At 40.1% G+C, this 19,983-nt stretch overlaps 1 protein-coding gene across 2 annotated transcripts; it reads right to left on the bottom strand.

Annotated features, from left to right (window-relative positions):
• Positions 1-4,972: 4,972 nt before the first annotated feature.
• Positions 4,973-17,503, bottom strand: LOC109985671 (bile salt-activated lipase-like). 2 transcript variants are annotated; one of them, XM_065965883.1, is made up of 11 exons: positions 17,343-17,503; positions 16,816-16,963; positions 13,921-14,040; positions 13,642-13,839; positions 13,407-13,537; positions 12,615-12,722; positions 12,380-12,494; positions 10,529-10,715; positions 10,189-10,392; positions 9,871-10,077; positions 4,973-5,236 (listed from the first exon to the last, which is right to left on the bottom strand). In XM_065965883.1, the coding sequence occupies exons 1-11, from the start codon at positions 17,397-17,399 to the stop codon at positions 5,062-5,064; spliced, it is 1,650 nt and encodes a 549-aa protein (XP_065821955.1). In that variant the 5' UTR covers positions 17,400-17,503; the 3' UTR covers positions 4,973-5,061. The 2 variants fall into 2 exon arrangements, with proteins under 2 accessions (XP_065821955.1, XP_065821956.1); XM_065965884.1 differs by lacking the exon at positions 4,973-5,236 and adding an exon at positions 9,571-9,743.
• Positions 17,504-19,983: the final 2,480 nt, after the last annotated feature.

Here is a 19,983-nt window from a genome sequence, read left to right as displayed (position 1 = left end):
CCGCTTTAACATAACATTGAGTCACCCTGTGTCCTTAGCCGTACCCAGAATAAGAACAAAGTCCGGAGAGAGGGCCTTTAGTTACTGTGGTTCTTCTCTCTGGAACAAGCTCTGCTGACCTGAGGTCCATCTGTGTCTACATTTAAAGCAAAAAATGAAAACCTATCTGTTCTCCAAAGCATATGCATAGTTACTTGTGTGTGTGTGTGTGTGTGGTGTTCTTTTGTGGTAACTGATGTTTGCTTTGTGGTGTGTATGACTTCATTGATAAGATTTCTGTATCTTATTAATGACTGTGGAAACACTGTTCTTTTTTTGTATGCTGTGTTTTGATTTTGTTTTTAACCTCAATGTAAAACACATTGAGCTTATCTGTAATGAAATGTGCAATATAAATAAAATTGCTATTCTGTGGGCCTGCTTCTTCCACTGTTACAAAATATTTAGTCACCCTGTGTCCTTGATGATTTCGATTAATTTAGGGATATTTAAGTTATAATACTAATTGTGTTGAAATATGATTAGGATTCTCAGAGAAAAATACTAAAAAGGTTCAGGTTAAGGATACTAAAAAATGTACCCCAAAGCAGTTACATGAATGTACTTAGCCTACTGAGTCACCTTGGAACACATTTCACCTAGATTCATTGCCTCATGGCTTGTTTGAATTTGTCTTGCATGTAAAACGTGACCTGAGTCTCTTACTCATTGTAAATAAATGAGAACAGGGTCCGAAATTAAAGAGCCCATATTATGCCCTTTTTGGGTTATGCCCTTTTTTCGTTATTGGTCAGTTGCTCAGCACGGTTCTCGGAAATGTCCCGCCTCTTTTACCATATTGGGAATGCAGCCACTGGCTCCGTCCGAGGGGAGCATAAACATTAGCACCTTAGCACTACTGTGCTACCGCAGGCTACGGCATATAATTTTTTTATAACTCATCGGATTTTATTCTATTAAGGAAAATGACTATGCCCATATTAGGGTTGTGTCAGATTTGATTGACAGCTCTGCGCGCTGCATCTGTCTGTCAGGTCAGCAGGTCAGGAGGCTAACAGCTTGATCCGTCTGATTTCTCCTCTTTCTTACTTCGTTTGGAGAGTTTGTTTAACACATATCTGACAACATACATGGCTTGCTGTGCGGTTAACAGACCATCCAACAAGTTATATAGATATAGTAGTGTTATATTTACTGCTTACTCATGTGTCGGTATTTATATTTACGGACCTAGCTTGTTTAGCGTTAGCTTGTAAACCAGTCGGCTAACTGTACTCAGTGTAGCTCATTATTTACATTATTTACGGTCAATGGTTTAGAAATGTTTGTTGTTAAGATGTTGTTGTTGAAAATAATGAGTTTGTGTGATGTTAGAAGCTAAAGGTTCAGCTTGGTGGTTAACCACAGACTGTAAATATGGTTATCTGACGTTATGATGAATGTTATACTCCACGTAAATGTGGACATTAAAAAACAAACTTTGTGTAGTAATTATCCGTCAGTAACATAAACTGAACTGAACCTAATCTGCTGTGTAGGTTATAGAGGATGACATTAAAGTTACATGGTTGATGTAGTGTCTTAAGATTTGTGCAAACTGTTAACAAATAAAAAAAATGCACTTTGTAAGAGCATCTGTAACCATTAAGAACTATATTAATAACCATATTAATTTTCACTGAACTCATACACAGAATATAGCAGTAGAAATATCAATAACATATGAAATATGTATGAAAATAAGATTTAAAGCACATAGATATAAAGTATAAGAAATAGTTTGAAGAATACAGCCATGTACTGAGCTCATGTTAATAATAAATTAGTTACTGTATGTTCTGTACTAAAGCACAGAGAGTTGGGACCTGTTAATGATTTAAATAATTCAGGTTATATTTGTTTCATGTTAAGATGAAGTACTATCCACAATAAACTGCTTAATTTTTCCTCACCCAAAATCTGAGACAATTTGATGTGGAATATCATTGTGTGAGTGAGTGAGAGAGCTGAAAACAGCATGATTACAATCATGTTTATCTTCTTAACTTTAAATGTTGATTACCTGAATACTGCACCTTTGTTGTTGGTAGTACACTGTTGAATTTATAAATGTGCTCTTACACACACATGAATACAGAAAAATAGATGAGAACAAAAAAATGATTTAATGAATAACTGATATTTTCTCTCTTTCTTTGCCATCCTGAAGACCCCTCACTAAAAGTCCATGTTCTCCTGGATCCATGTCACATGCTCGAGCTTCTTCAGAATGACTTTTCAACAGTCGAAGTTCTGGTGAGAGAAGATAGCCAGCAGATAAGACAGCAGTACACGAAGAAGCTCCACAAGCTTCAGGAGGAGGAGGAGGAGGGTTTGCACCTTGGAAGACTGTATTCATGCTTCAGCTGTTCAAATAAAACTAGATCTCCTCCAAACAACTTGCAATCAAACTATTTTCTTCCCATTTAAAACCCTTTGTCCAGTTCAGATGGGAGAAGTTGATATTATGTGATATTGATCTGGGAAGACTACATTTCTAAATCATTTTTAACTGTGCTTTTATTCACAAGTTATTGATCTTATTTACTCTCGATGTATCTTGATTTAAGAATGGGGCTGTGTTTAAGGTCATCATTTTGCAATGACTCTGTTCCATCCCATTTTAAGAAATGAACTGCATTAGTATTTATCAAAAGAATAAAAGGTTGTGTAAAAGTAGACTTCCTTCCCTTAGCTATTGAGTTGAGCATTAATGCACATTTTAGTCTTGTCATTTCAAATCTGAAATGTATACATATAAGTAGACATAAAGGAGTGCATTTATATAGAAATATTTATTTAATCTGAAAAACAACATTAAAAAAAGTCTGTTTTTACAGCAGAGATTAACATGTTTACAGCTTGGTACAAAACAAACAAATAGGTGTGATTAGCTCATGTCTCGATGGACACACACTGTACGGGGGGGTGAATGTTTTGATGACTCATCAGTTTTGATTTGATGAAGGATAAGAGTTATTCACAATAAGGCATGTAGCTGACCAGCTTGACAGGCGGGTGCGGTGTAACGGTTTGTCAAGAGGCTTAAAACTCGTCTCAGCTCCAGCTCTCAGCCTGTGGGTGTCATCACTCAGGCCATCCGGGGGAGACCTCCCTCACAGCGAGTTGTTGAAGAGAAGCAACCGAAGTCCACCCCAGAAGAACCAACAAATACAGATGTTGTTGAGGCTCAGGTTTCTTCCTCTGTCTCTGCAGCTCTCTGGGCACCTCGACGGACAAGTCACCAATAATCCACACTGTGTCTATAAGCGAAATACAAAGGTGTTCAATTAATGCCTCAGACAAGACACAATGTACAGTTAACTACATGTGACAGCTCAGGGTGTTTTTTTGTTATTAGCCACATCTGCAGGAATAATATTGAACAAGGTAGCTGCAACTCCTAATAATAGATGCCAGTCTTAAAAACTATTTTTTCTAATACTTAAAGTTTTTGGTGTGAAGCTGACACTGTCCACAGACTCCATGACTTCACGGGGTTCAATAGAAAACAAATATCTTATAATAAATACTAAATAATTATTTTTCAATTGTCATGTTCACCGTCATCGCTGTTGAAATCAGTAATATTAAAACACAGACATTCCTCTTTTTGTCAGAACAGTAACATGAATTGTATGCTTTGTAATATTGATTCCTTCTGGATGTTTCATTTATTTACAGTTTATGGATAAAACTTTGTTAATGTATTTCTCTGCTAACACTGACAAAGTCTAACTGCTCTGACAAATATCTAATAACCATAGTTGTATATTTAAAAAAGTGTAGTTTTAAGACTTTAATTAAATATTTGTGTTGAATATAATTAGTTTTAACTGTGTTGTAGAAAAGTTAAATGTTAACTTACTGTTTATAGAGTTTTCTCAGGATGAGCAGGAATAGGGGATGATAGCAGCCTAGCTGTTAGCTATGCTGTGAAGTGGACTGCTAACGTCGAGCTGAATGGGCGGAGTTAAGTCCCGCCGGTCCCGCCTTACTGCTGTAGCTAGGTTGATCCGAAGTTAGGTTGAGACTGCAAATCCAATATGGATGCAGCCGTCGATTGGACTCATTTTCTGCCTATGTAACAGACGGGTCAGGGTTCGTCCAGTAATATTTACAGTCTATGGCCACAACGAGCCAATGGGCTTAGATCAGTGATCTCACACTGACAATGACGTCGGACTGACAAATTTCTATCGAGGGGGGCTAGAACCGAGCGTTACATGCAGACTTTGAATTTTAGCGCATAGATGTGCCTAAACATACACAGGACACTTGGAAAACACACTAAAGAGCATATAAAACCAGAAAACGCATAATATGGGACCTTTAACTTTTTGACTCACCAGGCCAAGCTTATTTTTTTACCAGTTGAAATAACATATTTTGTTTTTGTGTCACATACACATCTGTAACAGTACATTTATTTGAGTTAATAAGGTCTTAATTAGGCTATTGTTGAATCAAGAGACCTAAATCACAGATTTAATAATTTTATTGGATAAGGAGATTGAGAAATTAAAATAATCTATTTGCTCTCCTTTATTTAAAGGTAGCAGTGTCCAGAGTCGCCTCAGCATTAATTACAGACTAAAAACAAAAATCCATCAAAGAATAATGAATCTGCTTTAATCCACAAAAATAAGCTTTTCTCTCTGTTGACAATGTTAAACACTTAATATTAGTAGTCTGTATATAAGTATACCGCCAGCCAGCCTTTGTTTTGTATGCATTTTTATGTTAAAGAATGAACATCCCCTAGACGCCATCCAATCCCATAACATCTCAAATTGAGATTGTCAGTGGACTGGAGCAGTCAGAAAACTATTGAATGGCTGCACAGTTTGCATTGCCAAAAGAAAGAAAAGCAAAATTAATACAAAATAAACTAAAAGGAAAACATGCAGCTAAATGAAACCAGGGAACTATCTTTGCCTTGTGATCCATTTATTTCTTCAGGAGATATTACTGATGATGTTGCTCAAGGTGTCTTCATGTGCAGGTGACTGCACTGATTATTTATTCTGAGATGAGAGGAAGGTTGGGAAGGATGCTGGCCCAGAATTTAACATAACTGATTCTCAACTGCTGTCTCACATAGCCTTCATCCATATCAGAATTGATCTCCAGGTAATTCTGAGTGTTGTTAAACTCAAGCCAGTTAGTGGGCACATTCTCTCCTTTGGTGGGGTCCCTGTAACCAGAGAAAGGAAACTGAACTTAGGCACATGTAGTTTTTTATCTCAGTATGTTGTGACGGTCACTGCTCCCTGACATCCCGAGGTCCAATCAAATTTAGTTTTGTCTTTAACGAGTTCAGTAAGCGGAAACACAACAGTTGAAAAGTGTCTACAGAAACTCCTGTAGTAACCCACTAACCCCAAGAACCTCTGAAGCTCCTTCTTGGTAGTGGGTGGCGGATATTTAGCAACAGCCATGACATCACTGTGGCTCTGGCAAAGTCACATTTAGCCAAATTAACAGTGAGACACACTTCCAAATGGGAGTGCCAAGTATCACTGAAGATAACCAAATCATCAAGATAGACTGCACAACCTTTTAGACCCGGGACTACACAGTTCATCAGACGTTGAAACGTCGCAGGGGCATTCTTTAACCCAAAAGGCATCACCTTATAGGAGTAGAGACCAACTGGTGTGACAAAAGACAACATTTCTTGTGCATGTTTTGACAAAGGGACCTGCCAATACCCCTTTAGCAAATCAAACTTGCTAACAAATTTGATCAATGCAATCATCCATGCGTGGCAACGGAAATTAATCTGATTTTGTGACTTTATTCACTTTCCAAAAACCAGTACAAAACCTGGGAGTCCCATCCTGCTTGGGCACCAAAATACATAGAGAAGCCCAACTAGATGACGAGGGTTCGGCAATGTCATTTTGAAGCATGTAAGTAACTTCAGCATCCAGATACTCCCGTTTACTTGGTGACATAAGGTAAAACTGCTGTTTAATTGGCTTTGAGTCTCCCACATCAATATCGTGCTCAATACAATCTGTTCTGGAAGGAATTTCACAGAATAAACAAGGATACTTGCCTAACAACTCCACTAACTCCTTGCGCTTTGAGTCAGGGAAATGAGCAAACAAAAAATCCAAATTTTTCAACGAATCTGAATTCTTCAAGCGGCCATACAGCAGACTCTCATCAGGCTCTGGCACTCCATCTTGCTGCTGAATCACAATCCCCGAAGACACAGCCAGAACTGGGTGCACACTACTCTCCACAAACTCTCCTGGATCTGCTACAGCGTCACGCTTGTAGTATGGCTTCAGGAGGTTAACATGACAGACACGTTGGGTCTTCTTCCGACCGGGCGTTACCACAACATAATTCAAATCAGAATTTTTCTTCACCACAGTGTAAGGACCTGAGAAGTTGGCCTCAAAAAGAGAACCAACAATGGGCGTAAGAACCTGGTCACCTGGACTAAATTCATGTCTCTCCGCACGACGATCATACCACTTTTTCATTTTATTTTGGGACAAACCCAGCTTCTCATGCGCCATACAACCAGCAACAAATAATCAATGACGGAACCCATTTACAAAATCAATGAGGTTCCTCGGCGGCTCAGTATCAACACAGTCACCCTTCAGCACTGACAGAGGACCCTGAACAGTATGTCCAAAGACCAACTCATTTGGGCTAAAGCCAGTACTTTCTTGCACCGCTTTCCTAGCAGCTAAAATGAGCCATGGAAGTCCCTCCTCCCAGTCTCTATCAAGCTCTGTACAGTAAGCCCGAAGAAGAGACTTGAGAGTCTGATGGAACCTCTCAAGGGCACCTTGACTCTGGGCATGGTACGCTGATGACTGGTTCTGTTTGACATGCAATAATTTCAACACTTGAGCAAACATGTGAGATGTAAAATTCGACCCCTGGTCACTCTGAATCACCTTGGGAATGCCAAATATCGATACGAACTGTGACAATGCTTTAACCACAGCCCGTGTTGTAATAGATCTCAAAGGCTATGCAGCAGGATACCTGGTACTCTGACACATAACTGTTAACAAATATTTACATCCAGATTTAGCACAAGGCAAAGGTCCAACACAATCTATGATGAGATGTGAAAATGACTCACTTACAACCGGAATGGGCAGCAGTTTGATGTTCTGATTAAGTTTCCCCGTTAACTGGCACACATGACAAGACTTAATGTAAGCTGAAACATCCTTCCTGAGCTGCGGCCAAAAGAAATGTTTTAGGATGTTCAGATATGTTTTATGCACTCATCATGTGCCACTTTCATAACAAGAGGACGAAGTTTCACCGGCATCACCAACAGAAAAACATAATTTTTCACGCAATCCTCCCCAACTGGTACCCATTTACAGAACAGAAACTTGTTTTGCAAGTAAGTAGCCTGTCACAGTACTACTTATCTCAGACAAAGGTAAAACCTGATCCAGTATTTCTTTCAGAGAAGGATCACTTCTTTGCTCCTCCACTACATCTTTGTGTGACAGTGACAACAGAAGCTCAGACAAAGACGGGGCCTCCAAAACCACATCCACAACACCATCAGTTTTGGACATAGACCGTGTAATTGCACAGGATGAAAGAACCTCCGGCAGTACTTTAGAGCTTCCATCTGAGACAGGATCAACTGGACAAGTGACAACAGGTAATGGTGGAGTGTCACTCCAGACTCTGCCCCCTGCCAGGCCATTTCCCAAAATAAAGTGTACGCCTTCAATAGGCAACGCTGGATGCACACCAACGGCCACTTCCCTCTTAACCAGCTCACAGTCAAGCAGTACTTTGTGCAAAGGAACAGGAAGGATGTTCAACCCCATTCCACGACTAAGAACACAGTCTCCAGTGTCAGTCTCTTCAGAAAGAGGCAAAACAGAACCAACAATGAAGGAATCATAAGCCCCAGTGTCGCGCAGGATTTTTATGGGAACTTTTTCACCTGTTCCCATCAATGACACCAATCCATCCCTAATGAAAGGTGCATAAGCCTCCAAAACATCCATTTCACAAGATTGAGAGGTAAGCAGCTCCGACACACAACAATCTCCAACCGGGGCAGCAAACGCGACCGGTTTAACATGCATTTTTCCTCCCTTTGTTTTAGCCTTTAAGACAGGGCACTCTGACTTCCAATGGCCCTTGTCGCGACAATAGTTACACACATTACAATTATCAACATTAACACCAGCTTTAGAGTCAGATCTTAAAAATCCAAATTTCCTTAAACGAATCCCAGACAGCAACACAGAGATGTTACCACGGTAACCAGAAGCCTCTTGCGCAACAGGACGCTCCCGAAAACTGCTCTTATGCAGCAACAAATATTCATCCGAACAAACAGCGGCCTCCGCAGCAGTTGGCACTTAATGCCAACTGCTCGTTAATGTAAGTTGCAATGCGATCCGGAAGACAATTTTTAAACTGCTCCAAAATTATCAGTTCACACAACCCATCAAACAAATTAACATCAAGTGCAGTTAACCACCACTTAAAGTGAGTGGACAGATCCCTGGAAAACTCTACATATGTCTGACTGTTTTTCTTCTCCCACCCTCTAAAACGCTGTCGATATGCCTCAGGCACGAGTTCATATGCCTTAAGGACAGCTGACTTTATCTTAACGCAACCGGAGCTGTCTTCAAAACTCAAAGCAGAATATGCTTCTTGCGCCTTCCCTGTGAGAACAGACTGAAGCATCAGAGCGCAGTCAGCATCCGGCCAACATCTTGCTCCAGACACACGTTCAAACAACAAGAAAAAGATGTCTGGGTCTTTTTCATTAAAGTGTGGCAATAGACACAAGTTATTAACATCAAAGCGATGCACGGAAGAGCCACGGGCCTGTGCGCCCTGCTCCTCGCCAGACAACATGCTATCCCTCACCAAGGACAAACGAAACGCCTCCAAATCTATTTTAGCCTTCTCAGACTGTTAATGGATCCGTTCAAGCTCAGGCTGTTTCTTAATTTAGAATTCACGTTTATTTCTGTCATGTTCCATCTGCATTAACAAAATCTTGTGCGTCGGGAAAGACAAAGCAGTAGGATTAGGTGGCTTTTCTTTATCTTTCTTCAGTATTCCTTCCTCAGTTAATTTACATTTTATCGCTGATTTAATGTTGTCTTTCACACGTTTGTCTCCAACAACCGTCACAGAAAAATGCTCCGCAATCATGAGCAACTTTGGAACATTTATCCAGGTATTCCTGAGATGGATCAGCAATAAACAATTCGATTTCAGACATTTTAATTTATAATTTATGTGACAATGAACCGGAGAAAAACACAACAAAAACAATTGTCAGCTTTGCGCACACACGGAAACCAGCAGACACAGAGACACTAACCCGTGCGCACCAACAACCAAATTAACCGATCAACCAAGTACCAATTATCAAACAAATACAAATCAAACTTTCTTACCAAAGTCACGGCACAGAAGAGAAAAAGGCGGACGAGCCCCCAATTTGTCATAACCTGGCTCCATGGCCATGACAAATATGAGAAGGAACAACTTAAATTGAGGAAACAATGATTTATTTGCACAACGCACCCACAACCATAGCACAAACAAACAAATGTCAAAGTTTAGGCAAGAGAGATAAAGAGAGAATCCACCCTGGGGAAGGGCTTTTATGCCCTGCAAGCAACAGACCCAGGTGCTCTAGATTGGACCATCCAACTCCTCAAGAACTAGGGGGACAGAATCAATTAGTTACAGCCTGACTAAGGCAGTGACCGTCACAATGTGGTTAAGTTTTTCATTCATTTATTATCACTGTTATTATTTTATTTCTGAGATGCTCATATGGTGTGGTACCCCGTTTTAGCAAAGTTGGTCCAGTAGTTGATCATGTAGCTGGAGATGCTGTGGTGGCTTTGCGAGTAAAAGGGTCTGGTGAAAGGTTTTCCAAACACATACTGCACATCATCAGTGTGGTCGGCTCCCATCCAGCTTGGGTAGGGTTTAAAGTTGCCACCCAAACGGTTGGGCTGAGAGAACAGGTAGGAGTAAGTACGGCCGGTTCTTTGGTTGGACATGGAAGAGAAAGGGATGTAACAATGAATACACCAAGGAGTGTGACAAATAACAGAAGTCTTACTGGTAGAAATTTCTTCAGCAAGATCTTATTCTCACGTGGCGTTGGCAGCATGAAGGTAGAGGGCAGCCTGAGTAGGAACCAGGAAGATGAAGTCTGTTCCAACATCCACAACAGTTTTCTTGATTGTCTCCTGGTTAGGATTTGGTCCCCAGTTTGAGGTATATGTGGAGTAAGCATTGTCTATAGATTCAGGGTCAATATGCTTAACGTATGAAGCCAGTAGCCTCTTCAAATCCTCGCTGCAATCAGGAAGAAAAGGTTTAAAATTTAGATCTGACAAGAAACTTTTTTGTTGCCCTGGAAAATATGTTAATACAACCACAGAAAAAAATATATTTTACTGTTTCACACTTCTACCAAATGTCTTGAACTCACACAGGTGTGTCCACCACGGCGAGGTTGATTGAAGGAACATCCAAAGAAGTGAAGATGTGTCCGTCCATGTCATTGACTCCAGCGATGTAGTCGATCTCAGCAGCATTGTGGAACAGCTTATGAGGCTCATCAGGCAGGAAGTCGCCATCGACCACAGGAGATAGGAGCAGGTTGAACATAATGGGGTCTGATGGAAGAGTGCAACATCAGATGCTTGCTACCGACAGTGTTTACATCTGACTTCTAAATTAACTGTTTCTAGTTTGAATAAAATCTATAGTGCCATTAAAACTTACTGAAAATTGTTCAGCGGTTGAAATTTAAAATGATGTAGGTGGTCAGTGAAACACGAGGTGGAGTCTTTGTTGTGAGTTATAGTCATAAGTAGCAGGCTTCAGGACATATCAACATATGGCTGTAGGAGCTGGGGATTACACCCTTCACGTACACAGACTCAGAAATGCGAACATAAACACAGCACAACTTCGGCCATTAGTTTCTTTCTGTGAATGAAGGGAATTACTCCGAGTTGTGGCGCGGGATTCGAACTGTGATCCGGCCTCTTCAGGCACGCATTTCTCTCTTTCTTTTCTCCCCCTTTCACTAACGCACACAGACACACACACACATACACACATATTCCAGTGTAGACGCACATCTGGAGACTAACTCCACCACCGCGGCAGTACACACATAGGCTGCACACTCACACATAGAGATCTGTACACTCGCGGCCATTCAAACGCCTCAGAGACACAGATCGTGCAGGGCCGAACTCGGCCTCTTTAGACAATAGACCACGCCAGGTCTTTGTTAGGTGTGCGCCATCGGAAGGGCGACCACGTGGGTACGAAGCCATCTCCCCCCTCTCTTCCCCTCCTCTCTCTCTCTCATCCACACTCACACCCACACACACACAACTCCATTCTTTTTTTTCTTTTTTTTTTTAAAGATTTATTTTGGGCTTTTAGTGCCTTTAATGCAGAGAGAGGACAGTGGATAGAGTCGGAAACCAGGGAGAGAGAGCAGGGATTGACATGGGGAAAGGGGCCACGGGTGGAAGCGAACCCGGGCCTACCGCTCGAGACAACTCCATTCTTGCTCCTCTTCCACAAGCCTTGCTTGATAATGTCTCTTTGCTTAGATTAGTTTATAATAGTTATTTGTTTGATTAAGTTCATTGATTTTGGATTTGTAAGGCTTTGTTTAAATACATTCTGTTATAATTTAAGAGAGCAGTTGTTTATGATTACGGGTGTATTTGCATTGTGATATAAGCTGGGTGCGAGGGCTTTGTGTACAGATTTCACACCTTTAATTTATTAAATATAGTTATTAATTATTAGTAATATTAGTAATTAAGTAACTAATTTGAGACTGATTTGAGTGATGTTTTGGTTATATTTCCCTGATTCCAGGGTGGTGCCCCAAGAGTGATTAAACATAGTTTAATGATAGTGTTATTTATATTATTAATAATTAAGTATAATTATTAAAGAATATAACCAAAGTTGACTTTATAAAACCCCAAGACAGCACAAATTCTCTTGCTGTCTCCGACATTACATCTCCACCATCTTCCCCTCAGATACGTGTGAAATTGCACATACAAATTGACAACATGCAAATGTTTCTGTGTTTTTATCTTGCGCCCAAAGATACACTATACAAAGACACACATACTTTAGATATGGGTACTTAATTGCTTATGTAGTAAAACAAATTTTTTAATTCTAGTAGATGTTGAACAGAAAATACACTGCAAGTTGAATTGTTAAATTCTGGTAGAAAGCACCAAAAAGAAATATATACTTATCCTATAGACTTGGTTGTATGAATTTTAGTTCTTACTATCAGGTGAACTGACAATACTGATATTGCCAGCCATGGTAAGAGTTGCAGGATCAGTCATCTTCAAACATTCAGCCATAGATTCATTGGTGGGGCAGTTGACCTTCAGGGCAATCTGAAGAGGAAGTTCAAATGACCTTTAATTGTTTACCAGCTCTGTCATAGTATGTACATTTAAAAAAATATTCAAAGGTTTGTTAAAGAAATAAAATAAGTCAGGGAGGCTATTATGTACCTCCTCAGCATATCTGCGGGGGTTTTTGTTGATGGCCCAGGGGCAGAGTGCAACCCCACTCTGGGAGATGGCTCTCCTGATCATTCCTTTGTTGTGTGGAGTGAGAGTCTGCAGACACACACAAAACACAACAGATATTTTATTTTAACAACATTAAGTTATTAGTCACTGTAAATGCTGATGGAGAGTTCAGCATCTCTGGGACTTTTAAATGTGTATCATTTTCCTACAGGTGTTCTAAATACCAGAAATGAACTTTTAAATTACAGCAAATGGTCATCAATTTACTTGAACATCAGTAGGTCCACCAAGGCAACTGTGCACAAATTCTTATTACCTGCATGGTTACATGGCAAATGGAAAAACAGATGAATGTTTATCATACAAAGTGTCTGGTTGGGGGTAACATGTTTTTTACACAAAGTATAAAGTTGGGTTTTTTAAAGAAAAAAGTTGTGTTGCTTGGAAACAGATCAGTTCCAGTCCAGTTTCAGAACTAGTTATGTTAGCAGAGCCATACGAAGGATTTAATAAGCAAAATTGAAGAATCAAGTGTTGTTGTGAAATTTAACGTAATATAGGTCGCTTATAATGCTGTTGTATAAAGGCAATGCACACTCAAGAGTGCTGTTATGGCAGTTACCAGAAAAATATAGACATTTTATATCGATATTCCCTTGTTAAACTGCTTAATGATTTTTATTGATTAAAATAACTTCAGAAAAATTGTGGCGAAGACTTAATGTAATATATTTAATATATCATCAAGCATTGATGGAATTCAAGAAAAACCTGGAAGCCGACACTAGCTCCCCCTGCAGACTCTCCAAAGATGGTGATGTTGTCGGGGTCTCCTCCAAAAGAACGGATGTTCCTGTGCACCCAGGCAATAGCAGCCTGCTGGTCCCAGAGACCAAAGTTTCCTGAAGGGGAATCACAGCACAAATAACTGATCTCAATGAAAAATTGCAGGGAAGTCCACTTCTTCACGCTCTTGCTTCAAAAAGGTGAGACAAAATAAACGTACCAGGCAAATCAGAATCCCCAGTGCTCAGGAAGCCCAGAGTTCCCACACGGTATTCCAGTGTCACCACAATGACATTGCCTCTGTCTGCTATCTCCTGCCCATCGTACACATAGTCATGGAAGAAATTAGCATTCATGGAGCCTCCAACCATGAAGCCTCCTCCGTAGATCCAAACCATGACGGCCATACCTGTGGACACTGAAGAGCAACAGTGATTGCAACTGGTTGAATTCAATATATAATAATACTGAGACTTTGTGGGCCTCTTGTTGTCTTTACCTGAGCTGCCATGAGGAACCCAGATGTTGAGGTACAGACAGTCCTCACTGCCTCTTGTGTGAGTCATGATACGGTTCACCTGAAGGCATCTGTCCCTGAACTCAGTGGTATTTAGAACACCTGCCAATAGACACACAAGGTTAAAAGGCAAGGCTGTGTATTCACAAGAACCTTAGTATAGGGTATACAATACAATATATTGGAATATGTTGTTTAATTTCAAGTTAGGTTCAACATTTTCACTGACTCGCTGATACTTTGGAGTAGAAAATAATGGAAAATAATGGAAAATAGATTACAGTGTTGCTATCAGTCATTCAAGGGTTTAAACAGATGTTCTCCCTTCCAACATGTTTATGTGGCTGCTTGGCCCTATGCTCCAAAATATGAAAGGGTTGACAATTTGTTCCTGAAGGGCTCTCAGGAAGAACATAGCAATTGTAGCAGTTGTATGCACCAATGCTTACTGACCTATATCTACAATTTTCAGACATGCAACTTTCATAAATATTTGTTTAACATTGCAAAATGGCCACAGTTTGGTTCAATCAATCAAGCAATCAATCAAGCGCCTTGCAGCGTATGGGCTGAAAGCAGCGTCACCAAATGTCTTTGTTTTACTTTGTGGAACAACTAAAAGAAAAGAGTATCTGAGGGACCGCCCTGGTTTGTATACGAAAAGCATCTCTGAGATGTAGTCCGATGCAAGGCCATGTGGTGCTTTATAGACAATTCTAATAATTTTAAACTCACGGGCAGCCAGTGTAAAATTGGTGTAATGTGTGCTCTGGTCTTTGTTAGCACTCGTGCTGCTGAGTTTTTAATTAGTTGCAACACGTTAACTGTATTCTTTGGTAGACCAGAAAGAAGAGCATTACAGTAGTCTAGCCTCCTAGTTATAAAAGTGTGCATTAGTCTCTCTGTTTGGCTCAGAGAGAGAAACGTCCTCACTTTTGAACTGTTTTTTAAATGATAAAATACTGTTTTTGTGATGGAGCGTACATGTGGCTATAATTAAAATCAGAATCAAATAAAATACCTAGATTTCTTGCTGCTTGGCTTGGGTTAAGTGCAAGTGCATTGTAGAGGTGTGTAGAGGCCAGTTTCTTTGAACCAATGGTAAGTACTTCTGTTTTGTCCTGGACTAGCTGTAAAAAGTTGTGAGACATCCAAGCTCTAATATCTCAAATACAGTTAAGGAGTGAGTCAATTGGCCCAGTGTCATCAGGAGCCGTGGCCACATAGAGCTGAGTGTAATCAGCGTAGCTGTGGAAAGAGACACCATGCCTCCTGGTGAAAATGCCTAAGGGTAGCATATACAAATTAAAAAGTAATCGTCCTAAAATGTATCATTGCGATACCCCACATTACCGCATAATGTTTGAAGAACTGGTCATTGATGGTTACTAAAAACTTTCTGTCAAGATAAGAGGAAAACCAGTTTAAAACAGGCCAACATGCTCATCTAATATATCTAAAAGAATTTGGTGATCAACAGAATAAAAAGCAGAACTGAGGTCAAGTAACACCAGAACCGTAGGTTTGTTGTTGTCGAGGTTTGCTCATATGTCATTCATTACTTTCAGCAGGGCTGTCTCTGTGTTGTGATATGTTCTAAAACCAGATTGAAACATTTCTAGTTTGTTGTTTGAGTTTGAAAAAATACTTTACTGAATAAAAACAAGTTTCTCTAAAATTTTACTTAAAAAAGGAAGATTTGAAATTGGTCTATAATTGCTGGGTGATAAAATGTTCAAGTTCCCAATCTTTAAAAGAGGTTTAACCAAAGCCATTTTTAAATTAGTGGGGAAGACACCGAGCTGCAGAGAGTAATTTACTATGGAAAGAATGTCTTTGGATGCAGAATTTAAAAAAAGTTAAAAAGGCAGGTTGGAATAGGATCATGAGGAACATGTGGAGGGTTTCAGTTCTGGTACTACTTTGTTCAGTGTGTTAGCATCAACCAGGTCAAAACAGTCATACCCACCATCACATTGTACATGGGATACAGCTACAAAATGTTTTCATTTTGTGGTTAAAATCATTCACTAATTCTTCACAGGAGGATGGGCGAACATGATTATCGCAGGTTAAGATATGTATGTGTGAGAGTTGTGGCTACTTCAGGGGTGATATAATGTTTCCTAACAATGTGTTCTGTGGTATTTGGAGAGGAGTAAAGTGGCTGGGAGGTGTCAGGCGAATGCATTTACAAAAACGCTTTGCAAACTCCACAACACAAATGCAAAAGAGCTGCAACACGAGTACAAAAAGCCGCAACACGAATACAAAGGTGTGTGTAGGCAATGTGCAGGAGTTTGCCAACAATACCCAGTAATTAAAAACAAGAAACGACCTGATATTGGGTGACTAGGACCACTATTTTTATTGCCATGGTATTGAAATAATTAATATGATTTTATTTTTTTTCAATATCAAAGTTTAAAATTCTTCGACAATCCTGCCCCCTGTAGTCTAAAACTTTTGTACCGACTGCCATTAGCCTTTAAACAACTCAACGTGATATTAATTTATTATATTTTTTCATTGCCACTGCCCTTTTTAAATAATTAAGAAGGGTGTTTTTTTTGCTTTCTGATCCATCCCACATTTCTTTTCCACTTCTATAGATTTATGTGATGGTTTGTGTGATAGTGCTGGCTGTAAGGCAAACTAAAGAAATCCTTGATCCTTGAACTTTGAAGAAAGAAAAACCCATTGAGAAATGTATGCTGTCCTGACACAGCTGAAGCTTAACTAAGATGTATTTCCCTTTTCACACAAAAAATACAATTTTTAATTCAAAGCATTTCATTTCTATGATTGCTTTAAGGACTATGCATCTCTGTGGTGTCGATTATAGTTTTTTAGTCACTGGTCCATGAGTCTACCCACCGTCCCAGCCAGGGTGACGTTTTGGTTTCTGAAACCTTTGAGGGATGTCAGCAAAAGGAATCCCCCTGAAGACATCCATGCTTCTGTTGAGCCCAAGACGGATCTGCTCGCCCTCCACCATCCCTCCCTCAGTGTTCACCACTCCGAGCTTCAAAGGGGACAAAGACATGCACACAAAAAAAATGCATTTCAAGTAAAAACATTATTATGATTGAATAGATCAGTCATGTGAACTGTTATTGAATAAATCCTTCATACAAATGTAATGATATAATTAGTTATAACTACGAAGGTTAGAAATATGTTGTGACGCAGACTTCTCATTCAATATACATCTATTAGCATTTTATAAATAAATATAATCATTCTTTCATAAGTAAGTATTGCAGCTTAATTACAAAAATGCTGTGGATGAGGAAATTGTAGAGTTATTTAAATAATGAACGCAATATTAAAGATAGTAAACAAAGACCCTTATTATCTGTGAATGTACAAACATATCTAAAAGTTTCTTGTGGGACACTTACGGAGACCGCAGAGACCGTCTTCAGAAACACAGCTACCAATATTCCCAGCTTCATCATCGTGCCTGTGGAAACAAGTGTGATATTCGGCCAGACTTTTATAACGGAGACCCCTCCTGTAAACAGCTCCTGACTGGTGTGAAATCTGCTTCCCCCGCTTTAACATAACATTGAGTCACCCTGTGTCCTTAGCCGTACCCAGAATAAGAACAAAGTCCGGAGAGAGGGCCTTTAGCTACTGTGGTTCTTCTCTCTGGAACAAGCTCTGCTGACCTGAGGTCCATCTGTGTCTACATTTAAAGCAAAAAATGAAAACCTATCTGTTCTCCAAAGCATATGTATAGTTACTAGTATGTGTATAGTGTGTGTGTGTGTGTGTGTGTGTGTGATGATAAAAAGGTAAAAAACACACTTTTCAGACTAAGCATGATTTAAAGAACAAATGAACAAAACATAACTTAAAATAAAAATAAATAGACAGGAAACAACAGAAGAAGAGTCAGCGGTCTAATCTGGTTCTATTTCATTCTTCCTGACCGCTAGAGGCAGTTCTTAACACTGGATAATATCTGTCTCGTGCACGCACAGGTCCCATGTGTTACAAATTAAACCGCAAAACCTCATTTCAATATCACACAATCTTGGTTACTGCTCCTATTAAAATGTACATTGCTATCATTTACCGCCCACCAGGGTGTAATCTGAATGATTTTGTTGTGGAACTGGACATGCTACTCTCAGAAATCCCTGATGATGGAAAACCACTGATTGTAATGGGAGACATGAACATACATACTGATAAAGCCCAGGCAACAGACTTCCTTGCTCTCCTATCCTCATTTGACCTCACGCAGGTCCCAACTCCTCCTACCCACAAAGTTGGCAACACTCTTGATTTAATTCTGACTCGGAACTGCTCGACAGCAAACCTAACTGTCACCCCTCTGCATCTATCAGACCACTTCTTTATTCAATTCACAATCTCCTTGCCGGAACTCCCTCAGGCACACCCACAAATGGTGTCATATGTCACCAAAACATGCGATCGCTCAAGCCAGCTCAGTTGTCTAACAAGGTAATGGCTGCCATGCCTGCCCAAAAGATCTTTACCCCACTCTCTACAGACGAGGCTACAGACATACTCTGCTCTGCCCTCTGGTGTCCAAACCCGCTCACAAAACCCACCCTAGCCCATGGCTCACGGAAGTCATAAGAGAGGAAAGAGCAGGGCTGAGGTCAGCAGAGAGAAAATGGCAATGGCAAATCATCAACTCCGCTCTGTCAACCGATGTGTTCCCCACCGCATTCAAGCAAGCTCGGGTCACCCCTCTGCTCAAAAAACCCACACTAAATCCAGCCCAGGTTGAAAACTACAGACCGGTTTCTCTTCTGCCCTTTCTGTCAAAAATACTTGAGCGCACAGTCTTAAAAGAGCACATGTCACTCCGCTGTTCATCTCCTTACACTGGCTCCCAGTTACTGCTCGCATCAAATTTAAAACTCTGCTGCTCGCTTACAAAACAGTGACAAAAACGGCTCCTCCTTACTTTAACTCTCTCATCCAGGTCTACACTCCCTCCCGCCCACTACGCTCTGCCAATGAAAGGCGTCTGATCCAACCTTCACAACAGGGTCCTAAGTCTCTGACTAGACTCTTCTCCTCTGTTGCCCCCCGGTGGTGGAATGAACTTCCAAACTCCATTTAATCTGCAGAGTCCCTCTGCACCTTTAAGAAAAAGCTAAAGACCCAGCTCTTTCATGAATACCTACTAACTTAATGATGATGGTTTCGATATCGTTGATGATGATGATGATGATGATGGTAATGACAATGGTTTTTGTTTGATAACGATGACTTATAAGATGGTTTCTATACTGATTAGAGCTCTCAAGACCTGCCGTAAATGTTGTGCTTTGCCTCTGTGCAATGCCTGTCAGCACCTGTGTGTCCAATCAGACTCAAAGCTGATCGTTTCCTCTTACTGACATTGTTCCCTTTTTCTAGCTCCTTGCTTGTGTTGTACTTACTCTCTGATGTACGTCGCTTTGGATAAAAGCGTCTGCTAAGTGAATTGTAGAATTGTAGAATTGTAGAAAACCGACGCCCCCCTCCCATACATATATATTAACTCGATTTAAAGAATACCCCTAGATGAAACAAACTTAAACTGTGCAATTAAAAATAGATTTATACAAGAAATGTACATAACCCGTGCAGGGATAAAAATATATGTGTAATTTAAAGCAAGTACCTATAAACAGTGGAGGAGTTGTCCAAGAACATCCAGGATCATGCTTTGGGGACTCTTGGTTCTGTGGTTGACATGATCAACTAGCTCCTTCAACTTTTTATCACAAATGCTAATTGAATAGCTATTCAGGTTGGTAATCTCCTCTAAGGAGCAGTGCATCAGACCAGTGACATTTTCTTGCAGTGCTGCATGGTCTGACCAAAAAGGAGTCTCAGCTCCTGGCTCACATAGGTGCTTGGAATGCATTTTATCTGGAAAAACGTAACCCCAGGGAGCCATTTATAGCAGAGCTGCTAAAGTAAACAAAGCAAAATCAACAGGAGAGCAAAACTAATTTAAGTACTAGAACATATCACTGCACTCTATCCTGGAAGTTGCTAACTTAAAAAAGC

Source organism: Labrus bergylta, chromosome 17 (assembly GCF_963930695.1).
Source record: "Labrus bergylta chromosome 17, fLabBer1.1, whole genome shotgun sequence".
Taxonomy (NCBI): domain Eukaryota; kingdom Metazoa; phylum Chordata; class Actinopteri; order Labriformes; family Labridae; genus Labrus; species Labrus bergylta.
This window is presented reverse-complemented; position numbering and strand designations above follow the sequence as displayed.